General features: G+C 51.4%; 2 protein-coding genes across 3 annotated transcripts in view; one reads left to right on the top strand and one right to left on the bottom strand.

Annotated features, from left to right (window-relative positions):
- The first annotated feature begins 7,594 nt into the window (after nucleotides 1–7,594).
- On the top strand, nucleotides 7,595–14,231 carry FAM131B (family with sequence similarity 131 member B). Of its 2 annotated transcripts, XM_068973235.1 has the most exons (7): nucleotides 7,595–7,622; nucleotides 10,114–10,223; nucleotides 10,528–10,563; nucleotides 10,821–10,914; nucleotides 11,221–11,418; nucleotides 13,458–13,601; nucleotides 13,759–14,231. In XM_068973235.1, the coding sequence occupies exons 1-7, from the start codon at nucleotides 7,595–7,597 to the stop codon at nucleotides 14,229–14,231; spliced, it is 1,083 nt and encodes a 360-aa protein (XP_068829336.1). The 2 variants fall into 2 exon arrangements, with proteins under 2 accessions (XP_068829336.1, XP_068829337.1); XM_068973236.1 differs by lacking the exon at nucleotides 10,528–10,563.
- Nucleotides 14,232–18,664: 4,433 nt separating this feature from the next.
- The window catches only part of CLCN1 (chloride voltage-gated channel 1), a 36,470-nt gene continuing 29,958 nt past the window's right edge, over nucleotides 18,665–25,176 (bottom strand). Inside the window, exons 18-23 of the mRNA XM_068973122.1 lie at nucleotides 24,839–24,950; nucleotides 24,424–24,503; nucleotides 24,143–24,181; nucleotides 19,736–19,840; nucleotides 19,552–19,638; nucleotides 18,665–19,036 (exon numbers count right to left, since the gene is read on the bottom strand). Coding sequence (XP_068829223.1) covers nucleotides 18,665–19,036; nucleotides 19,552–19,638; nucleotides 19,736–19,840; nucleotides 24,143–24,181; nucleotides 24,424–24,503; nucleotides 24,839–24,950 — 795 coding nt within the window. The remainder of the gene's footprint in view (nucleotides 19,037–19,551; nucleotides 19,639–19,735; nucleotides 19,841–24,142; nucleotides 24,182–24,423; nucleotides 24,504–24,838; nucleotides 24,951–25,176) is intronic.

The raw sequence follows: 25,176 nt of genomic DNA, 5'->3' as shown, positions 1-25,176 counted from the left end.
GCCACAGTCACCATCCACAGTGATTTTAGAGCCCAAGAAGAGGAAATCTGCCATTGCTTCCACCTTAATCCCTTCTATTTGTCATGAAGTGATAGGAACAGATACCATGATCTTAGTTTTTTTAATATTGAGTTTTAAGCCAGCTTTTTCACTCTCCTCCTTCACTCTCATTAAGAGGCTCTTTAGTTCCTCTGCGCTTTCTGCCAATAGAGTGGTATCATTAGCACATCTGAGGTTGTTGATGGTGGCTCAGACGGTAAAGCATCTGTCTACAATGAGGGAGACCTGGGTTCGATCCCTGGGTTGGGAAGTTCCCTGGAGAAGGAAAAGCAACCCACTCCAGTACTCTTGCCTAGAAAATCCCATGGACGAAGGAGCCTGGTGTCCATGGGGTCGCAAAGAGTCGGACACGACTGAGCGACTTCACTTTCATACATATATCCAAACAGAAACAACAAGAGATCTCATAGCTTTGTTTTCTAAACTTAGCCATGAATTAGATATCACAATACAAAGCTCACTAGTTTACAACAATTGGAATAAGACAAATTTTTAAAGGCTTCTTTTCCTTCTTTTTTCCCCTTCAGATTCAGGAATTAGAGATGGTCTAGATAAGTGTCCCTGAGAGTCAAGGTCTCAAGGCACAGGGAGAGAAAAGCATCTTGTCCTAGTAGGACTTCAAAAAAGTTTTAATCAACCTTCTCTGGAGTCTAAAGAATATTGTGACCACACTGTCAAAAATCATCTTTATTTTTCTGTGGCCATAGTTTCGTAGCCAAAATTTTAGACCAGATAGTGCTCAGAAGGCCCTGATAACAAAGGCAGAGTGGTTCCAGCAGGGATTGTCCCTCTGGGGAGGTGGGAGTGTTAGTTTGATTAGCCCCAGACTGTTGATCACAGAAGAGTCCTGGACATAAGGGAACTTCAATCCATTTTCCCATACTGTGGCAATAGAGATCTAATATTTTCAAGCCATTTTTCTTTATCATTGGATCATAGCTATAGGTTGACCAGTCATTTAGAATTTTTCCCAAGAGGCTTCCAGGTGGGGTGTAGAACTTTAGAGGAAGCGCTTCTCATTTTTAACTCATGCAGTTTGGACCAGATGTCTGTGTGCTCAAACCAATCTGTGTGCTCAGATCAAAGTAACCAAACCAAACCAACCAAGCCAGATCCTCACCAGCTGGAAGTCACACTCCAAATAAAACAAATGGCAAAGAGATGCCCAGAAATCAAAATCCAAATGGCAAAATTCCCCCAAACATGACTTCCCAGTCAGTCCTCCTAGACCTGTGACCTGGCAGAGTCAGTGCAAGTGGCCATTTTTAGTTCTCATATATTTCCAAGCAATTTGTTGGTTTCCTGCAAAGAAGTTACTCTATCATTTCCTCCTTTAGGATCTTCTAGATATCAAAGTAAGCATTCCATTCACTCTGATCTTATGGCTGGCTTTTTCTAACTGTGCCTGCAAAAATATCAATTTTGGAATATCAAAAGGACCCCAAATTTGGATCCTTTAGGTTGAGATCTCCTTTAGTATAATTTCCTCAATGAAATAGGTACTTGCAAGTACTAATTTTGTACATACATAGCCCTGGCTGGAGTGTTAGTGGCTGCTTGCTAATGCCTCTTGCTTCTGTGTTTGCAGGCCGAACTGAGGAAAAGCATCCAATCAGCCTCTTACCTAACTACTCAGCACAGCCCACTCAGTCTCCTGCAATTAAGCAACCGTGATATCTTTCAACAAGCCCCACTCAGTATCTAGATCATGAGTAAGTATGCTCCAGTATCTTTCAACTGGAAGGTGGCATGTAACCTGCTCCACTGCCAAGTAAAACTCAGGATCATCAACTAAAACAGGAAATCTGAGAACCAGGAGACACTCCTCCAAATTCACCTGGTCTCCCTCCCTGAGCAGGCGGATAGAGGCAAGGGGCTGCTGCTGGTACCAAAGCTGTGTTTTCTCATAGAGTTCAGGCGAAGGAGGGAAGCTCAGTCTGGGTCACTTCATCAGTCACCACAACTCTTGACCAAAAAATGATACACAGTGTGAGAGTTCTGAGTTAAGTTTTATTTGGGGCAAAATGAGGACTGCAGTCTGGGAGACAGCACCTCAGATAGTTCTAAGAAACTGTTTCAAAGAGGTACTGGGAGAAGGTCAATATATGTGATTTTGGGGAAGGGGGAGTTCACACAATCAAGCACATATCTTACAAAAGGTTTTCTACTAGTCATAAGAAGCTGATGTCACCATGAATGGATTTAGTGTTTTTCTAGATACAAGGAGATGCGAAGATTGGGATTATGAAATCAGTTCCTAAAATATCGAACTATTATCCAAAGACCTGTTTCACCAGTTTCCCTAGAGCACAGAGTGCTTCTTTCTCCACCCTGAACTCCCTTCAAGGCTGCCGCAGCACAGGACTCAGCCTCCACAGAGGCAGACAGCAAAGGTCTTTGGCAAGCACCAATCTGTAGCTGACAATCTCTTCAAGAAAACTGGAGACACCAAGGGAACATTTCATGCAAAGGTGGGCACAATAAAGAGCAGAAATAGCAAGGACGTAACAGAAGTAGAAGAGATTAAGAAGAGGTAGGAAGAATACACAGACGAATAATACAAAGAAGATCTTAATGGCCTGGATAACCGTGATGTGCGGTCACTCACCTAGAGCCAGGCGGCCTGGAGTATGATGTCAAGTGGGCTTTAGGAAGCATTACTACAAACAGAGCTAGTGGAGGTATTGGAATTCCAGCTGAGTTATTTAAAATCCTAAAAGAAGATGCTGTGAAAGTGCTGCACTCAATATGCCAGCAAATTTGGAAAACTCGGCCATAGCCACAGGACTGGAAAAAAAATCAGTTTCATTCCATCTTAAAGAAAGGCAGTGCCAAAGAATGTTCAGATTGTGGTACAGTTGTGCTCATTTCACATGCTGGCAAAGTAATCCTCAAAATCCTTCAAGCTAGGCTTCAACAGTATGTGAACCAAGAACTTCCATATGTACAAGCTGGATTTAGAAAAGGCAAAGGATCCAGAGATCAAATTGACAACATTCGTTGGATCACAGAAAAAGCAAGGAAATTCCAGAAAAACATCTACTTCTGCTTCATCAACCAAGCTAAAGCCTTTGACTGTGTGGATGAAAACAAACTTTGGAAAATTCTTAAAGAGGTGGAAATACTAGACCACCTTGCCTGTCTCCTGAGAAACCTGTATGCGGGTTAAGAAGCAACAGTTAAAACCGGACATGGAACAACAAACTGGTTCAAAATTGGGAAGGGAGTGAGTCAAGGCTGTATCCTGTCACCCATCTTATTTAACTTATATGCAGAGTACATCATGCAAAATGCTGGGCTGGATGAATCACAAGATGGAATCAAGATCATCAGGAGAAACATCAACAATCTCAGTTATGCACATGATACCACTCTAATGGCAGAAAGTGAAGAGAAACTAAAGAGCCTCTTAACAGAGGTGAAAGAAGGGAGTGAAAAAGCTGGCTTACAACTGAACATTCAAAAAAACTAAGATCATGGCATCTGGTCCCATCACTTCAAGGCAAATAGGGAAAAAGTAGAAGCAGTGACAGATTTTATGTTCTTGAATGCCAAAATCACTGCAGAAAGTGACTGCAGCCACAAGGTTAAAAGATGCTTGCTTCTTGGAAGAAAAGCTATGACAAACCTAGATACCGTATTAAAAAGCAGAGGTATCACTTTGCTAACATTTAGTCAAAGGTCTCTATAGTCAAAGCTATGATTTTTCCAGTAGTCATATATGGATGTGAGAGTTAGACCATAAAGAAGGCTGAGCACTGAAGAGCTGATGCTTTTAAATTATGGTGGTAGAGAAGACCCTTAAGAGTCCCTTGGACTGCAAGATCAAACCAGTCAATCCTAAAGGAAATCAACCTTGAATATTCATTGGAAAGACTGATGCTGAAGCTGAAGCTCCAATACTTTGGCCACCTTTGGCCAGCTGACTCACTAGAAGACTCTGATGCTGGGAAAGATTGAAGGCAGGAAGAGAAGGGGGCGACAGAGGATGAGACGGTTGGATGGCATCACCAATGCCATCCAATGGACATGAGTTTGAGCAAACTCCAGGAGACAGTGAAGGATGGGGAAGGCTGGTGTGCTGCAGTCCATGGGGTCACACAGTCAGACAGGACTTGGCGACTGTGCAACAACATGGAAGCATCTGCACTTTTCATGGCTGATAAAGACACAGTAGAGCACTTCTAATATTACCACGACTTGCGGCCGGCAATCCTAACAAGCACAGAGAGAATTTCTATGACAAGTTAGTGAGCATAACACCTTTTTTTCCCATCCAAGGTTATGGACTGTGGATTCTGTCCATGGATCCTGGGGTGAGAGTCCCCACTTTCAGCAGTACTATCTCTAAAATTGGTTTGTTCCTTCCGTCCAAGTTCTATCCACAAGAGATCAGGAGCACAAAGCAGCAACCACAGTGGAGACAGAAACATCACTTCACCTTGGGGTTGTGCCCCAGAGGGAACCAATAAGGATGTGCCAGTGCCTTACTGGGGCATTCTGCCAAAGTCCTATATTTTTAGACTTTGGGAATGGACTGATTAATATTGTAATTTCATTGAGAGTCAAACTGTAACTGATGAGTGGAATTGGACATTTGTAAAACATAGGCTTTATTCAAGGAATCCCATAAATTATTCGGGAAGGAAATCCTGACAAAAGGCAGAAGAATCTGTGTGTGTGTGTGTGTGTGTGTGTGTGTGTGTGTATGTGTGTGTGTGATTTTCAAACAAAAATTGATATACTGTCATAATTATAGCCTGCTTTTTTATAATATCACAATAGATCATGAGTAATTGTCAACACATACAGTTATAAGATAGTATTAATGGCTGCATAATATTCTTTTATAGGCATATAGCATGATTTATTTAATTCATCCCTACATTTCAACATGTGTGCTGTGTACAGTCTTTATAATTATTATGAAATTGTGCTCCGATGGGTGCTGTAAATCTTTGTCCACATTCTGTTTTTATTTTCTTAGACTATTTCTATAAATGGAATTGCTGTGTCACAATTTAGTAAGAATAGCAATGCATATTTTAAAGATTTTTTTGATCTGCACTGTCAAATTGTCCTCCAGAAAGGTTGTTCCTGTTCACAACAGAACTAGAGTCTTTGACCTTGGCTCAGAAGATGGCAAAGAGACTGGGAGAATGTCTCTAAATGGTGAGAAGTAAGATGATTCAGTACAAGAAGGAAGGAAGCGTATAGTGTTGTGCCTGTGATAGATTCCTTTTCTCTGATGCTGGAAACACCTTTAAGACAGAATATGGGATGGGACTAAATCTTCAAGACTTGGAGTCGACTTGATTTAAATAATCTTCGCTGAATATTCACTGGAAGGACTGATGCTCAAGCTGAAGCTCCAGTACTTCGGCCACCTGATGCAAAGAGCCAACTCATTGGAAATGACCTTGATGCTGAAAAAGATTGAAGGCAAAAAGAGAAGGGAGTGGCAGAAGACAAGATGGTTAGATAGCATCACCAACTCAATACACATGAGTTTGAGCAAACTCCAGGAGATAGTGAAGGACAGGGAAACCCGCCATGCTGCAGTCCATGAGGCTGAGAAGGGTCAAACATGACTTAGTGACTGAACAACCATGTGCAATTGTGCTAAGGGCACCCAGGGAGGGGCTTGTTATCCATGTTTGGACCAGAGTACTCATGAGAATAGCAGAATCAGAAAGCACTCCAAGGGAAGAACAGCTTCAGGTGAGAAGGCGAAAGCAGAGCTGGCCACCTGGTTCATGACTTCTGACCTGGAGAGTCAGTGCTTTCTTTGCTCAAACAACAGGGGTTTTCGAGGATTACTACAGTAATGGAGGCTGTTTCTTCATCTTTTTTTAAAAACTATCTTTCTATTTTCTTTCCTTTGCAGCTAGACATTATACTTCAGGAGGGCAAAATCCACCTTGTTCTTCTTGTGTATAACCAACAAAAGCTGACCAGGGGGAGAATACTTTCTAATTCCCTCCACTGTCAAACGAAGATAGCAAATCCTGCCACAAAATACACAAGGCGATTAAAATCTAAGGCTACTGACCACTGTTCTGTCTTCTCTTGTGGTTCTAGAGATGTAGATCCGGTTTATTTCTTCCTGCACAGAGACCAAAGGTCAGTTCCGTCTCCATCAACCTATCTCCCAAATCTGCAATTAAATTATTAGTATCTTTCCCCATATCTCTCATCTGGGGTTCCACAGAATGTAGTGGTTATCACTCTACCGCTTCCGATTCATATTTAAAGCTTAAAAGATTGTACCCATGAAACTTGGTCTCCCTCCCTGTCCCGTGCCCACACCAGATTCCCCTGGTCCACTGCCCTGCTCCCCGTACAACATCAGGAGGCACGTGAAAGCAGAGCCTGGATTAGCATTTGCTTCTGACATTTGTGCTCACCGAGTTGGGCTTACATAAACGGGTGTCTCCTTTCTCATGTGACTTTTCTGGATTCCATTTCTTCCCTGCTGTAACTATAGTGCCCATTGACCCTTGTCACCCAGGAAGCCCTTAGTACCTACTTCACCCGACCCCACCAGCCAGACTTCAATCCTCCGGGCTCTTGACCGCCTCTGACACGGTTGTGCTCATTTGTCAGAGAGGATCATGGCTCAGAAAAGTTACATTGGATATAAAACTGTCTTCTAGCTAGCCTCGGGTCCTGACATTTTTATTTCCCTGGAGATGGGACTGAAGGATCTTCTATTTCCCCCTCCCCAGTCAGACCTGGAGTTAGGTCATCTGCACCGTCCCCGCCTGCCCGACTTTCCCGCGAGCGCCGAGCCCTGGGAAGTCTAACACGCGATCCGCTTGCAAAGACTTCGCGATCTGTTCAGGCGCATAAAACAGCGAACAGGAAGCTCCAACCGCGTCCAACCACGCTCCGTTTGTCCCCGAGGCCACCCCGGGAAGAAAACAAGTGTTTGCGGAATTTGGCGGCCAAGGCTCAATAAATCCAGGCTTTATTCTCATTTCACTTTCTCTCTAGGCATCCCCAAGCTCGACCCTCAAAATCAATCCCCCAGATTCGAAGGGTGGGCCCGGGGCTCTCCGCCCGGCTCGTGAGACCCCAGGCGGGCATCCTCCAGGTTTCCATCAGCCTCCCCCTATCCCCGCCCGCCTCTACCCCGCCCCGAGCCCAGCGGGGACCGGGCGAGCAGTCCCCCGCGCGGGGCTGGAGAAGGGCAAGGGAGGGAAGCGGCGGCGAGGCTCCCCCCAGGGAGCGCGGCGGGGAGTGCAGCGGCGGAGTCGGGGGAAGGGCCGGGAGGCGCCGGCGCAGCCAATCCCCGGGCCGCCCCCTCCCCGCCGCCGCGAGCCGAGCCGGGGCGGGGGAGCCAGGCGGCGGCGGCGGCGGCGGCGGCGGCGACGGAGGCTGCCGCGGGGAGGGATGGAGAGGGGAGGGGGGAGCGGAGCCGAGCGGAGACGGCCGCGGCGCTGCAGAGCGGCTGGGGCGGCGGCGCGGCTCCCGGTGCTCCCCCCGGCGCCCGCCCCGCGTCGGTGAGGGCCCGGCCTGGAGGCCCGGAGCCATGGGCTGCATCGGCTCCCGGACCGTGGGTGGGTACCGCGGCGGCGCGGGCGCAGGCGGAGGCAGGGCTCGGCCCGGCCCGGTCCTCCGGCCCCCTCCCCCACCGCGCCCCGCGCCCCGCGCCCCTCCCCGGGATCCCTCTCTCCGCACCCGCCCGGTCCGGCCTCGCTTCCTCACTTTCCCTCCGAGCCCTCGCGGTCCCTGCCTTCATCTCTCCCCGCTGTCCTCGCGCGCGCCTCCTGGGCTTGCATCCCTCCGGGCTCTTTGCATCCGTCTCCCTCTAGCTTCCTTCCGTCGCCCTCCCCCAGGCGCGGTCCCTCTCCATCATACCCCCACCGGCATCCTCTCCGTGGCTCTCCCCTACTCTCCCGTCCTGCACCCTCCACCTCCAGGCCCTGCCTTCCCCAGCGCCTTCTCGCCCCACTCCGTGTCCGGAGCAGCGCCCCCAGCCTCAGTCTCAGCCCCGAGTCTCCTTTGCACGCGCCCCCCCACCCATCCACCCGCCGCACCCCGCCTCCATCCGGCTTGGATGTTTTGCCCCCATCTCTTTCCTTCTCCCTTGCCTTCTTCTGTCGTCCCTGCCTCCCCCGATTTGCTTTGTTCACGTGCATTTTCCCTCCGGGGCGGGGGCGGGATGAGCCTGGTGCCTCCGGGAGGGCAACGGGTTCCACGCCCGGAGGGAATGGGGCCGCGCTGGGCTGGGGTAGAGGGGATGAGCCGGGGACATCGGAGGAGGCGGGGGGCGGTTAGAGGGCCGGAGAGGGGTTGGGAGCCGGCTCCCCGGAGGGTGGGGCCGACGGCGGAGGGAACCGGGGACCCGACTGCACCTGTCGGCGGGGCTGGCGGGGCGGGGCCGGCTCTTTATTTACCTTTGGCTTGAGGAAGGAAGCGAGGCGCCTCCTAAGACTTCTCCCCTCTGCCTTGCTACCACCCCTTCTCCCCTACCCAGTGCACCCACTCCGCTCTCACAGCTCAACAGATTGATCCAACCCTCTCCCCAACCCCCCAATTTTTCCAACTCCCAATTTCTCCCGCCTGCATGCCCCAGTGACCTCAGGCTGAGAGAATAATTTGTATTATTATTGCAAACGAACTCACTCTCCAAAAGCCTGATTTCTCTGAGACGGATGTATTCCCATGGATTACCACCCCCACCCCCTGCCCCACTCTGCTTTCACCTCTGTTCGGGGTTCTTTCCCTCCCCCTCCCTGCCCCCCGCGACTCTGACTCAGCTCTCCCTCTCTTGCAAAGGCCACCTCCCCCAGCCCTTCTCTCCCCCTCTGCCCTCCCCATCTCCCTTCCCCTCAAAGGTGGTTCCCTGCCTGCCCCATTCCCGCTCTGTTCGCCCAGACTTCCGTCTTTCCTGTTCCCTCCCAGACGCCTCCTCTGCTCTGACCCATGGCACCATTCGCCTGTAGCCCCAGGGAGAAAGTGCCCGCTTTGTAGGGGTCCTTCCTCTCTCAGACCTATCAACCACAGTGCTTAGGCTTGCAGCATCTATGTCATCCTTACACACCCAGTACCTCCTGCTGCCACCCAAGATCACAGTCAATTCCCCCTTCTCAAGAGTGGACCCCTAATCCTAAACTCTGAATCAAAACACTTTATGCTTGAATGCCCAGCATCTACCACCCAAGTGATTCTTCCCCAAGCCTTCCAGGAGGCACACCCTGCCCTCACACCAGCAGTCTCCATGTACAAGGAGCTCTGGCCTGAGCTGAACAATGACCGCCCTCCTAGACCCTCCAGTTTCCCGGTCAGCCCTCAAACTCCATCCACTCCCTCCCATTGTCTTTTGTCTTCTCTCTGACTTGAATTTCTGTTCCCTTAGTTTCTGTTTTTCAAAGCCCCCTGCTCTCCTTCCTCTGGCTCCCTTCTCTCTTTCACTTAGCCTGCGTCTCCCACAGTCAGGTAGAATGATCCCATCTCTTTGCTTCTCTGCTCTCATTGATTCTAGGTGAACACACCCAGCTCTCACCTCTATCCCCACCAAATCTCCTTACTCTCATACAAATCCACCCGCTCCCATGGAGGGCCAACCAGGGAAGATGCAATCCTTCCACCTCACATGTAATAAAGCCAACAAGGAGGGAGGCTTGGCCCTGGAAAAGTTCTGCCCTTGTTTGTAGAGACGTAATAGAGGAAAAGTACAGAACCCAGGCACTCCCATAAAGAAACCCTCAGAGATCCCTTGAGACAGAATGGAGAATTGTTTTCCTGCTAAAACCCAGCCACTGGCCCTTCCATTTAAACAAGAGCAACAAATAAGCTCATGGGACCCTTTTCCTAAGTGTGCTGTCCTTGACTGAGCTCAGCGTGCCAAAAACTGGGGGTGAGTGGAGATGTAGAGGGGAATAGGCAATTGGTAGAGAGAGTGGCTGTGGGAGGCGAGGGGGGCTGGCCCCCCACTTGTGGCATCAGAATTCTGGGGGAAGAGAATAATGAGGGGCCATCGGGGTGGGCACGGAGGCGGGGGGGGGGGATGTGAAAGGGACGCAACTCACCATCTGGCCACTGCAGGAAATGAGGTGATCGCTGTAGACTGGAAGGGCCTGAAGGATGTGGACCAAATCAACATGGACAGCACCAGCTCGCTGCACGGGAGCAGCCTTCATCGGCCGTCCACCGAGGTGAGTACCCCCCCCCCCCAACTCCCCTGCTCAGCTGCCCTCCTGAAAGAGCTCAAAAAGACCCCCGAACCCAGTCCTTCAGCCATCTCCCTGAATTCCAGGATAACATTCCAGACCCGCTCCCAGACTGACTCTTTCACTGAATGTTCCTCCTCTGTTCCTCAAATACAAGCCCAGTGCTCCGTACCGAGACCCCAAGTTCCTGGTGTGACTCTCAGAAAAGCCCTCCCTACTTCACACACTTTTGGAAGGCCCTCTGAGGAAGTGTCCCGGGTACCCACCCCCTCTCCTCTTCTCCTTGCAGCAAACCCGGACAGACTTCTCCTGGGATGGCATCAATGTGAGTGCAGCTCCCCCCACCCCCGACCTCCCCCCTAACTCCTCTCCGGTAGGCCTGCTATAGATCACAGAGGTCCCTGGTTCCAATGGGCTCTCACGTTCTTTACATACCCCCAAACTTCCAAGAGCAGTTGGGAGGTGGGCCTCCTGGGTATCAGGGTTTCCTATCACCCGTCCTAGCTCAGATCCTTCCTCTGAACATACAAGCATCCCATACTCTCTTATCCCTCTGCCCCATCTCCCATGTCCCCCTCCCAGCTCTCCATGGAGGACACCACTTCCATCCTTCCAAAGCTTAAGCGAAACTCGAACGCCTATGGCATTGGGGCCCTGGCCAAGTCATCGTTCTCAGGTGAGACTCCCCGCCTGGGGATGCTTTCAGACAGGACACTACCTGTGGGCTTCTGGCCTCAGGCTCCCTGGGGTTCAGGCCTGGAAAACACACCCTCATCCCCATACTCCGGGCCTGTTTGCCGTTTCTGTCAAGCCCCTCCAACCCTCCAGACCACCCCTCATGTACGGTGTCTCAGGGCATAACCTGCCCTTTTCATGAGACAGCATCCCATGGGGCTAGGGTGGGGATAACGGGGTTTGGAGGGAATCTGGTACAGCTCTTGTGTGATGTTCTGGAGGACGTGGGGAATGTCTGGCCCCTCAGGGATTTCGAGAAGCATGAAGGACCACGTGACAAAGCCCACAGCCATGGGGCAGGGCCGAGTGGCCCACATGATTGAGTGGCAGGGCTGGGGGAAGACACCGGCCATTCAGCCGCAGCACAGCCACGAGGCCGTCCGCAGGGACACAGATGCCTACTCCGACCTCAGCGACGGCGAGAAGGAGGCCCGCTTCCTCGCAGGTACTTATTCCCCAGCCCCTCGAGAGACACATTTTCAGGATGGCCAAGACCCACTCTTCAACCTGGTCCCCTGTGGTAGGACTGACTCTGTCCGTATGATGACCATCAGACTTCATTTCCCAGCTAGCTCGAATTTCAAGGACTCTGACTTGTTCATTCTGATAAGTGCTCTCAAACTTTTTCTTTAATATTTGTTTTTACTTGGCTGCACTGGGTCTTAGGTTGTGGCATGTGGGATTTTAGTTCCCAGGGATCGAACCCTGGACCCTCGCATTGGGAGTCCGGAGTCTTAGCCACTGGACTACCAGGGAAGTCCCTCAAACTTATTTTTTATCATCATCTCAGAAGTTGAGGGAAATTAACATGAGATTGTGGGTCCACCTGATGTCTTCTCTCCCACGTTAGGACTGTCCAATCTCTGGATTCCCTCTAACAGGGGAAAAAAAAGCAGGGGCCTTAGACTTCAATAGTCTCTGTCTCTACTTATGTTTTATGATGAAAAAGAAAGAAAAGCCTTGGGGTTCACTTCTAGCCTTTGCACATCAGCACTTTGCTGTCATGGATTCACTTACAGGCAGCTTACTTGTACAACCACCAGAAGATCAAGGGACCTGGGTGAGGAGAGGGTATGAACAGAAGAGCTTTTATTCAGTAGAGGTAGGAGGCAGGCATAGTGATGACAACACTGACCAGGGGCATCCCTGGTGGCTCAGAGGTAAAGAATCTGCCTGCCAATGCAGGAGACATGGGTTCGATCGCTAGATGGGGAAGACCCCCCCTAGAGGAGAACATGGCAATCCACTCCAGTGTTTTTACCTGGGAAATCCCATGGACAGAGAAGCCTGGTGGGCTACAGTCCATGGGATCGAAAAAGAGTTGGACACAACTTAGCAACTAAATAACAGCAATATTGGCCGAGCCTTGGTGGCAGATCTCAATAAGATACTTCAGAAAAAGCTCTGGTGGTGTGCATGGCAGAAGAAATACCAGTGGGGTGGGGAGATGAACAGGTCGGGGGTAAATCAGGGCAGCTAGCAAAGTAGGCTTCAACTTACGGCTTTGACTAGCATGGGAACCCCAAGTCTATGCACCTTCATTACTCTATCCCCACTCCCTTGCCATCCCAGACCTTAAACTTTCAGCCTGATGCCGCTGTAGACCTACAATCCCTCCCATTTAGATTCCTCTGGCCTTGACTACCTAGCTCTAGCTACCATTCCTAAAAAAGATAAACTTCGGGAAATCCTCAATTTTAATCCCTTATGATATCTCACCAGAAGACCCCCCCCCCAACTCTTTCCCCTAGGAATTCTAAGTCTGACCTGGGAAGTCACCCATGATTTTGCCTTGTTTTAGGGCATATACAAAAACTGTCCTGTCCGATACAGTAGCCGCTGGCCATATGTGGCTGAGAATTTGAAATGTGGCTAGTCCAATGGAGCCGTGCCCTAAGTGCAAAATATCAACTGGATTTCAAAGACTTTGTGTGAATAAAAGAACGTAAAATATCTCAATAATTTGTATATGGATTATACATTGAAATGACAGTTTTATATAGATTAGATTAAAGATGTATTATTAAAATTCATTTTACCTGTTTCTTTTTCATTTTAATATGACTACTAGACAGTTTTAAGGGAGAAGGCAATGGCACCCCACTCCAGTACTCTTGCCTGGAAAATCCCATGAACAGAGGAGCTTGGTAGGCTGCGGTCCATGGGGTTGCTAAGAGTTGGACACGACTGAGCGACTTCACTTTCACTTTTCACTTTCATGCATTGGAGAAGGAAATGGCAACCCACTCCAGTGTTCTTGCCTGGAGAATCCCAGGGACGGGGGAGCCTGGTGGGCTGCCGTCTATGGGGTCGCACAGAGTCGGACACGACTGAAGCGACTCAGCAGCAGCAGCAGACAATTTTAAACTGCACAAATGACTCGTGTTATATTCCTATTGACAGCACCACACTGATGCTCCTTCCCCAGGCCTGTGTCTAAGGCTTCCTGGAGGCATCTTGTGCTAACTACCTTTCTTCTCCCAGGCGTCATGGAACAGTTTGCCATCTCCGAGGCCACACTCATGGCCTGGTCTTCCATGGATGGTGAGGACATGAGTGTCAACTCCACCCAGGAAACCCTGGGCTGCAACTACAGTGACAACTACCAGGAGCTGATGGAGAGTCAGGGTGAGGCTACCTCCATTCATCTCTGACTCTGTGCTCACAGCAGCTTTCCTATTGCCTGCCACGTCCCACCCCCATCTCACCCTCAATTCTCTGTGCTCCTGTCACTGCCTTTGATGATGTCCTAGGACCCCACCAACCTTCCTGATTCTCTTTCCAGATGCCCTCGCTCAACCCCCGATGGATGGCTGGCCTCATTCCTATGTGTCCCAGGGCATGTACTGTCTGGGGTCATCGGATGCCTGGGAAGCGAGCGACCAGTCCCTCATTGCCTCTCCGGCCACAGGATCCTATCTCGGGCCTGCATTTGATGACTCACAGCCTAGCCTGCATGAAATGGGACCTTCCCAACCTGCTTCTGGTTACTCTGCTCAGGAGCCGTCGTCTTTGCTGGGGGGAGACACTGACTGGGCTCCAGGGGTGGGTGGGGTGGACCTGGCAAGAGGCCCCGCCGAGGAGGAGAAGAGGCCGCTGGCCCCTGAGGAGGAAGAGGATGCGGGATGCCGGGACCTGGAGTCCCTCTCCCCACGCGAGGACCCCGAGATGTCCACCGCTCTCAGCCGGAAGGTGTCTGACGTCACATCCTCAGGCGTGCAGTCCTTTGATGAGGAGGAAGGCGAGACCAACAACTAGCTTCCTCCCACTCCTCGCCCAGCCGTCCTCTCCCGCCTGAGGGCCCTGGCTGCAACCACACCTTCCTCCTTCCCCCAGCAGCGCGCGTGAAACCTGGGCAAGACGACCCTGATGAGTCCAGGCGTCCTCGCCAGCCAAACGGAGGGGCGGGGTGGAATTTTATCCGGGCTTAGGCTGTAGAGACCACAGGTCCAGGAATTGAGGCCCGGGCAACCAAGATGGCCGGGAACTTCGCTTGCCTGCGGGCTTCTGGGTCTGCGGCAGCGGAGCCCCCGTGTGCATCCCGAGCACAGGAGCGCCGTGCCCTGGATCGCCGTCCTTTGCTCCCTGATCTCGTCTTCCAGAAGCCTCCACTGTGGCTGTCTGAAGGCCTCCTTTCTCCACGTCACTCTTGCTCTTCCCGACTCTTTTCTCTGGCTATGGCCCAGGCTCAGCCCTCCTATGAGGCACGGACCTGCGGGGCTGTTGGATGTGATTAGATGGCCCCGGGGCTGGGGGAAGCAACGTACAGACCACGTCCCCTGGGAGGGTGGAGTCTCTACCCTCAGAGGTAACTTGGCTTCTGAGATGAGGGGTCGTGGAGGAGGTGGACATGGCAGCTGGGACGCACAGGGGCCCGGTGGTCATTGGTGAGACCTGGGACAAATACAGGCCACGTGCTTTGAGATCTTGAGTATATCCAGTGGATGAACGGAGGACCCCACGGGCCTGGGAAAGGACCCCCACCAGGGCTGGCTGCTCCAGCTCCTCTTCCCTTTTTCTGCCTTCTAACATCCCCTGCTCTGGGAGCCCCAGCCCACCCCTCCCAGGGGAGACTCGGAATGCTGGTGTCCTGGCCAGACAGGAAGCATGAAGCTGCCTCCCTCCATCCAGCCCTAATTCTCTGGAGCTGTTTACACTTTTCTCTTTGCCTTTTCTACATTTTTATAACTTCTTGGGGACTCAGGGTTGAGTGGGGGTGGAGGGAGGGGTCTGGTGCTGTCAGGCACCCCCCGGATTGGGGCAGGGGAGGGGGTTGGTGTTGGTTGAGGAGCAGCAAGGGTGCTTGGCCCCCTTTGCCCCTCCTCACCTCCTCCCAGGACTCCTGGGAGGACCTCACAGGTGTCCCCCCTCCCGCCCCAGACCTGAAGAGGAAGAGAGGAGGACGAGGTATTCTTCCTTCCAGGATGGTTTACAATGAGGCATAAGCCCCTGAAACTGCTTGCCCTCCCACACGGACTCGCCATTCTGGGGTGGGGGGTGGGGTGGGGGGAACCTCTGGGCAGCCGGTGAAGCCCCAGGACTTCTGTCACAGAGCCTGATGGCAGGGGGCTGGGTTGAAGGGTAGAGTGGAGAGCCACCCCGGCCCGGCTGCAGGATGAGGAGGCTGAGCGCTGGGGTGGCTCCGTCCATGTACGACCCTGCCCCCCATCAAGCCCCCACTGTCATACACACGTGCCTCTGAAATGCAACCGAGGCCACGTCCCACGTCTTCTGGGGGAGAGGAGGATGGCCACCCTCCGAGGTCGTGGTTCTGGGAGGAAACGGGTGGGCAGGGTGAGCCCAGGTAGGTGAGCTCACCTCATCCAAAGCGGTTACGGGTTGTGTGTGATCATGTAACCGGACATTGCTGGCCCCACCCTGCCCCTACTGCTGCAGGTCCTTGGGGTTTTGAGGGTCACGGTCTCCTCTCAAGGGGTCCCTGTTTCCTCACCTTGTGCACCCTGCCCTCTCTCTAAGGCATCATCCTTCTCTCCTTACTCTCACCCGCTTCGTGCCCCATCTTCCACCCCCAGACCGCAGGGGACATCCAGTCCAGGTAGCGGATTCATTCATCAACACTTCCTTTTCCGCTCAGGGCCCTGTGGAGTCAGGAAAGGTCATCTAAAGCAGCGTTCTCGCCTTCCTCCTTCCCTGAGGAAGCCCAGCGGTCCCTGCCAGTCCTGCCAAAAGATGGCTAAAACTCTGAAGGACTCTAGCAGAGTTCAGATGTGAGTGTGAGCGGGGGCTCAGCCTCTGCGGGGCGTTGGCAACGCTGCAGACCAGAGGTCAGGTGGGGAGGGGTCTGCACTTTGCAAGCAGCTCCCCTCCGCCCTGAAGAGGCAGAAGACCCGAGGAGCTGGCCTGGGACCCTCTTAAGACTCTTCCAAGGGAGGGACTGCCTCTCTGGTGCTGGAGGCTAGGATGCATGGGGTTTGCTTGTAGCCTATTTTAGGGGGAGGGGAGGGGCATGTGCCGGAAGAGGCTGCTGGGGGTGGGGGAGGGTTGCTTTTTCTTTGGGGTTAAAGGCTGTGCAGCACGTTTTAGGACAGCCCCCAGAACGGGGCTGTTTTTATATCATTGTGAATGAAACTGCTCTTGCTAAATTATTTTCTTCTGGTGGGGGGGGTGCACTTTCATTTTCAATTCACTTTATTTAAGGAAAATCGCAATCTTCCATTCCTCCCCTCCCCCCATCGCCCCCCACCCCCCACACACCTTCCTCTTAAGGAGGGGATCTTGGTGAATGAGTTATTACCTCTCCTCGCGCCCCGACCTGTACATCCCATACTCCGTCTTCCAGGTCTGGGAAATATCCATTTTTATGCCCAGTCTTAGCATGTTTTCTTAATGTGACATTTCCACCCCAGGCCCAAGAGAGATTCTATGACATATATTACAGAGAGAATTATATATAAATATATATATAAATACTATAGATTATATACACAGGAGCAGGGGCTCCAGGGCCCACTGCGAGGCCCCCTCCCCAGGCTGCAGCCTCTCTCTCTTGGCCCTGGGGAGGCGGAAGGGGTGTACTGTTGGAGACGGTTCCAGGCTGTGTTCAATGGCACTAAACACTGTGGTGGCACCTTCGGCTATGAGTGTCTTATTTGGGGGGCGGTGGAGGCTGGGCATGGGGCGGGAAGGAGGAGAATGCCAGGGATGGGCACAGCATAATTCCCAGGATGGGAATTAAAAGAGGCATAAAAGTAGGCTCTGGGAGTTGGTGATGGACAGGGAAGCTTGGCGTGCTGCAGTCCATGGGGTCGGAAAGGGTCCGACACGACTGAGCGGCTGAACTGAAAAGAAGGGAGGGACAAAAGCCTTAGGGATGGGATCAGGAGCACCTGGGACCACTTGTAGAGAAGGCAGGGTAATGGCAGGCTCCCTGTCACCAGCTTGGAGAGGATAAGGGTCTCTGACTTCCCAAGTGCGGGAGGCATCAAAGAGCTGGGCCATTTCAACACTGAACCTCTAGGAGAGGAATACAAAGGACCAGCCCTGAAGATGTGTAGGGGTGAGCCAGTGGCCCAACTGCCCTGAGCCTCGGTTCTGGGCAGGAGAAGCCCCGGCTAGATCAGCTCAAGGACAGAGCTGACCCTTGGGCAGGACAGATCAAGGATGACAGTGGGAGACAGAGTGACCTGGAAACCGGAGGGTGAGGAAGCTGTAATGCGAGATGTCAGAGGGAGTAAAATAAATCCATTAGGGCCGCGTGACTGTTGAGCCATAAGTACTACCCCTTCCACACGGAGCCTTCCCGTGACCATCCCTCTTCTAGGCTCTTTCCCCCAATAGGCTCTGCATACATGTCTCACTGCCTAAACGGAGGACGGAGGGGGAAGTAGGAATGGCCTTTTCCCGCCTGAGGAATTGAGGCCAGACTCTGGGAGCTCAGATGGTAAAGCGGCTGCCTGCAATGTGGGAGACCCAGGTTAGATCCCTGGAGAAGGAAATGGCAACCCACTCCGGTACTCTCACCTGGAAAATTCCATGGACGGAGGAGCCTGGCAGGCTACAGTCCATGGGGTTGCAAAGAGTCAGACACAACTGAGCAACTTCACTTTCTAGTAGGAGCCAGAATGGAGTCTGGAGGCAAACTTCAGGGAGTGGCTGTGGGCAAGTGGAGGACAGGGTGGAGGGCTCTGAGAGAAGGCGCTGTGGACAGTTTGCAAGTACATTCGGGGGCCATGAGGCCATGAGGCCATGAGGTGGTCCCGTTTCCTCCTCCAACATGGCATTGGCAGGACCACAGTCATCCTGGGTCTCCCTTAACTCACCCCCTGGAGAACTGATGGGAGGATGCACAAGGCCGGGAAGTCACTGGGACAAGAACACTGGGGGCGCCTCCTCGGGGAGGGCGGGTTGTGCGGGATGCATGGGAGAGGCAGGTATTCTCCACCCATACATGGGCAAACTCAGGAAGCCCATGGCATATCAGGGGCCCTTCACACAGATCCCCTCCCGCCTATCTGGGGAGGGGAGGGCATGGCCCAAATGACTGACCAAGGCTACCTCCTGCCCAAATTCCAGTTCCTCCTCCAAGGATCACATTTTTAAAAACTCCCAGGAGAGGCCGTGTATTGATGTGATCCCCACCAGCTTTAGGAAGCACACTCTCCCACACCGTGCACCCTGTGCACTCTCTCCTGGGTCCCTGGACAGTCTTCGTGAGGAGGCCAGGGAGGTAGTCAAAGGACCAGTTCGTCCCCATCCTCCTCGTCCGTGGAGCGCAGACTGGGGCCCTGAAGGATATCGGCCAGCTCCTCCTCAGGCCCCGGCCCCTCCACCAGCTCCAGCTCCTCCAGCTCGCTCTCTGCCTTGGCTGGAGCCTGGGAGAGGGGGCGCTCCGGGAAGGGGGATGGCATGGGGGTCTCTGGGGAGGCAGGGGTCATGTCCCCTGCCCCAGTGGCCCCAGCTCCGTCCTCAGGCAGGCTCCAGCCCTCTGCAGGAGGGAGCAGGACCCCGGTGTTCTTCCGAGTAGACGTTGTACTCCGGAAGCTGGCAAGAGGGGGGCGGAGCTGCACCCCAGACTTGGTGTGTCCCTCAATGGCCTTCTGCAGCTGAGGAGCACAGGGAAGGGGAGAGAGGGTAAGACACAGGAAAGGAAAGAAGACAAGACAGGGGCAGCGGAGAAACGGACAATCAAAGGAAAAGGAATGGGAAAGATATGGCCGGGCAGGGATGAATCGAAGGGGGAAGGCAGAAAAAGGAAAACGGGGGCATGATGGACAAAGAGCCTCACCTGCAGAGCGGTGAAATCTCAAGAGCCCTGACCCAGGATCTCTTTCACCCGGTCCCCAACCCTCAGGCTGCCTTCAGCCACGTCCCTTCTACCTGCTCTTTCCACGCCCCTCCACAGCGGCACCCCATGAGACTGTGACTCAGGCCCTGCACCCCCATTCCAAGCCCATGCCATCCTGAGAAGATCAGGGGGCTGCCACCCCCGACCCCCTCCAGTCTCTGCGTGAGAAATAGGTGGGAAACCCGGAGCACCTCCTGGATGCTAGAACCAGCGCCTCCCCACCTCACCCCTTCCTCCCACTGCTGCTCCCACGTGGGGACATGTCGCTCTTACCTCCTCCAGGGCCAGCACGCCCCTCAGCTTCCCCATGCTGGTCACGTAAGCAAGGTGGAGGCCCAGGAGGGAGAAGAGGGTGTGGGTCTGCGAGGACAGAGTGGTAGGTAAGGTCAGCGTGGCGGCCCCGCTCCTTCCGATCCTCCCGGAAGCCCTGCTGGGTGGGTGGTGGGCAAGGACTTGCCTTGTGCAGAGTCGTCTGCTCCACCAGCTGGAAGGGGGACTGGTCAATACAGCAAGAGTCAAAACAGACAGGCTGGCCCAGCTGCTCCTGCTCCCAGGCCTCAATCTGCCAAAGAGGAGAGCCGTCACCCAGTATTGGAGCCCCCTTAAACCCCGGATCCTTGAACCCAAACTGCCCTCCAATCCCTGGCCCAGAAACCTGAAATAGGCTGTGAAACTATCAGTCACAACTCATCCAGGTCTCTGGCCTGCCTCCCTTTGCCCCAATATATTCTCCTCCCTCCTCCAGCCTCAAATCAACCTTCAGCTTCAGGTGCTCAAAACACGCCCCCTTCTTCCTGGTGCTCCAAACGCTTGCTATTCCCCATCCAACTTTCCAGTCTTGTTTTCTACTACTCCTGTAATTTTCTTGGGGTCCAAAATCACTGAGGACAGTGACTGCAGCCATGAAATTAAAAGACACTTACTCCTTACAAGAAAAGGTATGACAAACCTAAACAGCATATCAAAAGGCAGAGCCATCCCTTTGTCAACAAAGTCCATCTAGTCAAAGCTATGGTTTTTCCAGTAGTCACATACGGCTGTGAGAGCTGGACCATCGAGAAGGCTGAGCACCAAAGAACTGATGCTTTTGAACTGTGGTGCTGGAGAGGACTCTTGAGAGTCCACTGCACTACAAAGAGATCAAACCAGTCAGTCTTAAAGGAAATCAACCCTGAATATTCACTGAAAGGACGGATGCTGACGCTCCAATGTTTTGGCTACCTGATGCAAAGAGCCAACTCCTTGGAAAAGATGCTGGGAAAGATAGAAGGCAGGAGAAGGGGGCAACAGAGGATGAGATGGTTGGATGGCATCACTGACTCAATGGACATGAGCCTGAGCAAACTCTGGGAGAACCAGCATGGGTCTTGCTCCATCTTAGACTTGCCTTAGCTCTGGACTGAACTCCTCCAGAGTGCTGTGAGGCATCCATCCCTGTGTGTCATGAAGAAACCGGCAGGCTGACCTTTTACAAATCAGATCTTGGAGAAACTTTATTGGATTTAAAGAGCAGTTCTGGGTCACATGGCACTTTGTTGACTCAAACAAGCCGCTTTTGTGTGTGTGTTTGGTTGGTTTGTTCTACATTGTATTGCTTTGTCTGTGACCAAAGCAATAGGCAAAAGTCCAGCTGTGCTTTGGATTTGAGCACAAATCCCCAAGGTTCCAAATAACCCAGCATCACTGTGGCTCTCATAAACGAATTTTAAATTTTCTATAACCTCTTCTCAGTCCCCTCCTAATGTGCTAGAGAAAACTTTCAGGAGTCTCTTGGACAGAAAAGAGATCAAACCAGTCAATCCTAAAAGAAGTCAACTCTGAATATTCCCTGGAAGGACTGATGCTGAAGCTGAAGCTCCAGGATGTTGCCCACCTGATGCCAAGAGCCGTCTCATTGGAAAAGACCTTGATGCTGGGAAAGATTGAAGGCAGGACGAGAAGGGGATGACAGAGAATGAGATGGTTGGATGGCATCACTGGCTCAATGGACATGAGTTTGAGCAAGGTCCGGGAGATGGTGAAGGACAAGGAAGCCTGGCATGCTGCTGTCCATGGGATCGCAAAGAGCTGGACACAACTGAGTGACTGAACAACAACCTCTGAATGAGGTTCTACTTTCTTTTTCAGTTTGCTCAGATCTACACGTCTTAAGCTTCAGAGGACGTCACTGAAGGTCATGCCCCAGTTCTCCTGTCCAGTGTTTGGTCCACAGGGTTGCGCTCTCCCCGTCTGTCCCATCCTGCTTTTTCCTGACTACAATCACACCTCTTCCAAACTTTCACCTTCCCTGACTAAAGGTCCACCCAAAGTTGGGCAGCACTCACAGCCGAGGATGGATGACCACTTAGCAGGTATGTTGCAGACAAGGTTTACTTATATGACAGGGAGCGAGACCCTTGCCGATGCTGGTTTGGTTGCCCCTGTCCCCCTGCAGTGTGCTCTGATCATTCCTGGCCTTCTTGGTTCCATTTTCCCTGTCCTCAGGGAACAACAGTAGCAGAACCATTTCCTGTGTACACGCACGAAGCACTTCTCTGCACCAAGCATTATGCTAATTGCTTCACTCTGCCCTATGGTTATCTCTATTTCACAGATGAGGAAAAACAGAGGAACAGAGTGCCTAAGTGTTTGTCCTTAAATGCTTAAGATTACACAGACCTTGACTGCCCATCATGTCCCAGGAACACCAGTTTTCATCTGCTCTAGGTTTGACGTGATCCACAACTTTAAAAAGCTCAGCATCAGTTACAAACCGGGGCTCTAACGGGGTGTGTATTCCTAACAGAGCGGTGGAATTAGATAAGTCATAGCAAAGACTTCTGGTGACCTAGAATTGAATTCTTTGACTGTTCCCAAAGGTGTCATCTTGATATTGTCAAGGGTGTCATCTGAATCCAGCCTGAAAACGCTGTTCAAAATACCCTGAAGTTTGACTCCTATTGTATCTTATCCTTCGAAAGAATCATGGCGGGTCCCATGGGAGTTGAGAGCTGCTTATAGTCTTCCCTGAGACAGATATCAGCTAAAAATGTATCATCTATCTTCTTTTTATCCCTAGTTGCACTTTATTTCCTGTGGTTATTAAATAACCTCACTGATCAACTAGCTGGCTTTCTTTGGTGCATTAAAAACAAAAATTATTGGTTTCAGCAGCCTAGTAAAGCACTCCTTCATTGCAGTTATGAACCATTTGATTCCTGCTTGTGGGTAAAAGGAATAGTTGAGTTTTTTTCGTCTGTGATTATCCATTTGATTTTTCAGGTCATTTATCCAGAAATGTTGTGTGTCTTGAGGGGTGTCAAGGGGAGAAGGGGAAGACCTGCCTTTCTCTTCTGTCACTAACCACTCTCTCCTCCAATCTTGAGTACTTTTAATTTTTAGCACATATATATTCTGGATGGGATTTTCCAGGTGGTTCAGTGGTAAGGAATACAGGAGATTCAGGAGACTCAGGTTGATCGCTGGGTCGGGAAGATCCCCTGGAGGAAGAAATGGCAGTCCCCTCCAGCATTCTTGCCTTGGAAATCCCATGGAGAGAGGAGTCTGGTGGGCTACAGTCCATAGAGTTCCAAAGAGTCAGACACAACTGAGCAAATAAGCACACATGGATGCATGCATTCTGGACATCCAGTAGATGTTTCTTTGAAGATAATATACATTATGGTATTTTATCAGCTACATACTTTTTTGTTGTTTGCTCGTTTTACATATCTAATTTTATATTTTAATATCGAGATAAATTTCCCATGAAAATTACCATTTGAACCATTTTAAGAGTACAATTAAGTGGCTTTTTAGTACATTCAAAATGTTCAGCCATTGGCAACGTCAAATTTAAGAGAGAGAGAGGGGGGTGGATGGGTGAGTAGGAATTAGGGAATTGGCTTACATAGTTGTGAAAGGTAAAATGTCTGATATTTCAGCCACATACTTTTAAAGCTCTACCTTTCAGCCTTTGCAGCAAGCTTGCCTGCTCTTTTACTAAATGGAATGGTTGCTAATGGATTTTATTGGTGCCTCCCCACACCCCAGGGTAGTTCTGATCTGCACAGCTCAGACATGTGTTCCCAATCTGTTCCCTGCGCCATGTTCTGGTCACTCAGCACAACCTGTGCTTGATTTTCTCTCTCATGGACTCAACAGCCACCTCTCTGCGGAAATAGGCATTTGTCCCAAGGAGGCACCACCGTCGGTATTTGCCCTCAGTCTGTGGTTCTTCCCAGTCTCGCTTCCTGGAATCTTCCCATTGTCCACTGTCTTAGGGCCCAGATCAACCTAGCATAGTAACCTCACCAGGCACTGATTTCTCCATTTCAGTTTTGATGCTGTTCTTCCACCTCCGTTTGTATAAAAGTTGGAAGCCATTTTCCTGCAGGTAAATGTCAACCTTCCCACATAGCGTCTGCCTGGTCCAGAACACCCCTAATGTCTCAAAGCCCTAAGGCTCATCCTATCACCATTGGCCCATCTACACACAGAGGCTCAAAACCTCCTCCTGAAATGACACTGGTCCCCATGAGGACACTGCCATGTTCCCCCACCCCCAAGCAATGTGCCCAGCACCACTCCATAATCAGACCTCACTAACAACCTCTCAAAGTGTTCTTCTGCCTAGCTTCATATCTTATTCTTATAACAACACAATGAAGAAGATTGAAAAAAAAAAAAAGAGCAATATCTTCACTTAACAAGACAGGGAACTCCCTGGTGGTCCAGTGGTTAAGACTGCACGTTTCCAATGCAGGTGGCATGAGTTCTGTCCCTGGTCAAGGAACTAAGATTTCTCCATGTCACACAGCACAGCCGGCAAAACCAAATAAAACAGAAACATAATTTACCCCAGCTTCCTGTTTCCTTTACTTACCTCTTCAGGAGACATGTTATCCACTAAATCCGTTGAATCCTAGAGAAGAAAGACATAGGTCCAAGTTCCTGCCCTTTTCTTCCTCATAGAACCATAACCGCTTCTCCCTGGCCAGCCACCGATGCCTCTTTCCATCCCATCATCCCTTCCATATGATGAAGCTTCTCCTCCCTAGTGGGACCTCTTCCCTCCCACCTTCAGGATCATGGGTTTCTCACTCCTCAAAGACAAGTTCCCTTTCCCAGACTCCCCCTTGCTGACTCCAACACATCTTCTCTCACCTGGGTCATTTTCTTCTTTTTGGGGCGAGCTCTGCCTAGCAAGCAGTGAAGCAGGGACCGAAAGATGGAGGGTCTTGGACCTGAGAGGAGTGGTGAGTGGATGGAAATGGAGACAAAGCAACGTCATCCTGGGAGGAAGGGGTTAGGGGCCCCAAGCAGTCCTGATACTTTGTCACAACAGGTCAGCATTTCTAGGTGCCTCACCTCCATAGGACCTCCCCTCTCCCACTCTCATCATCCAGCCCTTGCCCCCCCACTTTGGGACCGTAACATTGGATTCAAAGAACAGAAATCCCCTCCCACCATCCCCTGGCCTAATCCCTCCTCATAATAGCAGCCCTTAGGTTGAGGAGCGTGCAGAGACAACCCACAAGGTGTGAGGCAAGGGTGAGGTGCATGATGGGAGAATCTTTACCTGCAGACTCCAGTGCTTCCAGCTGCTGTTTGTGGCTGGGCAGGGGCCCATTGGGCTCTTCGGGGGGCAGTGGATCAGTAGGAAGGGGGTGAGGAGGATGAACAGGAGGCATCTGTAGAGAAAAGTAAAAATTTCAGTCCTAGAGAAGAGGCTACCTTGTCCTGCCCGTACCAGCTGGTGTCCTGGGAAACCTATCTAACACCCTTGTTCTTTCTAGTTCAGAAGTCCTCAAAGCTCTTTGGTTTCCGTGACTCCAAAATTTACAGCCTCATCTCCTTCAGTCCCTGGATGCAGGGGCACTGATCTCTTAGACTTTGTCAATGATCAGCATCAATCCT

This window comes from Capricornis sumatraensis, chromosome 5 (genome assembly GCF_032405125.1).
Source record: "Capricornis sumatraensis isolate serow.1 chromosome 5, serow.2, whole genome shotgun sequence".
NCBI classification, from domain to species: domain Eukaryota; kingdom Metazoa; phylum Chordata; class Mammalia; order Artiodactyla; family Bovidae; genus Capricornis; species Capricornis sumatraensis.
This window is presented reverse-complemented; position numbering and strand designations above follow the sequence as displayed.

Excerpts from the sequence above, each read along its gene's own strand:
- FAM131B (XM_068973235.1), top strand. The coding sequence starts at position 7,595 with ATGGGCTGCATCGGCTCCCGGACCGTGG. Across the intron at positions 10,564-10,820 it reads TCTCCTGGGATGGCATCAAT|CTCTCCATGGAGGACACCAC; the intron begins GTGAGTGCAGCT and ends TCCCCCTCCCAG. Across the intron at positions 10,915-11,220 it reads GGCCAAGTCATCGTTCTCAG|GGATTTCGAGAAGCATGAAG; the intron begins GTGAGACTCCCC and ends CTGGCCCCTCAG.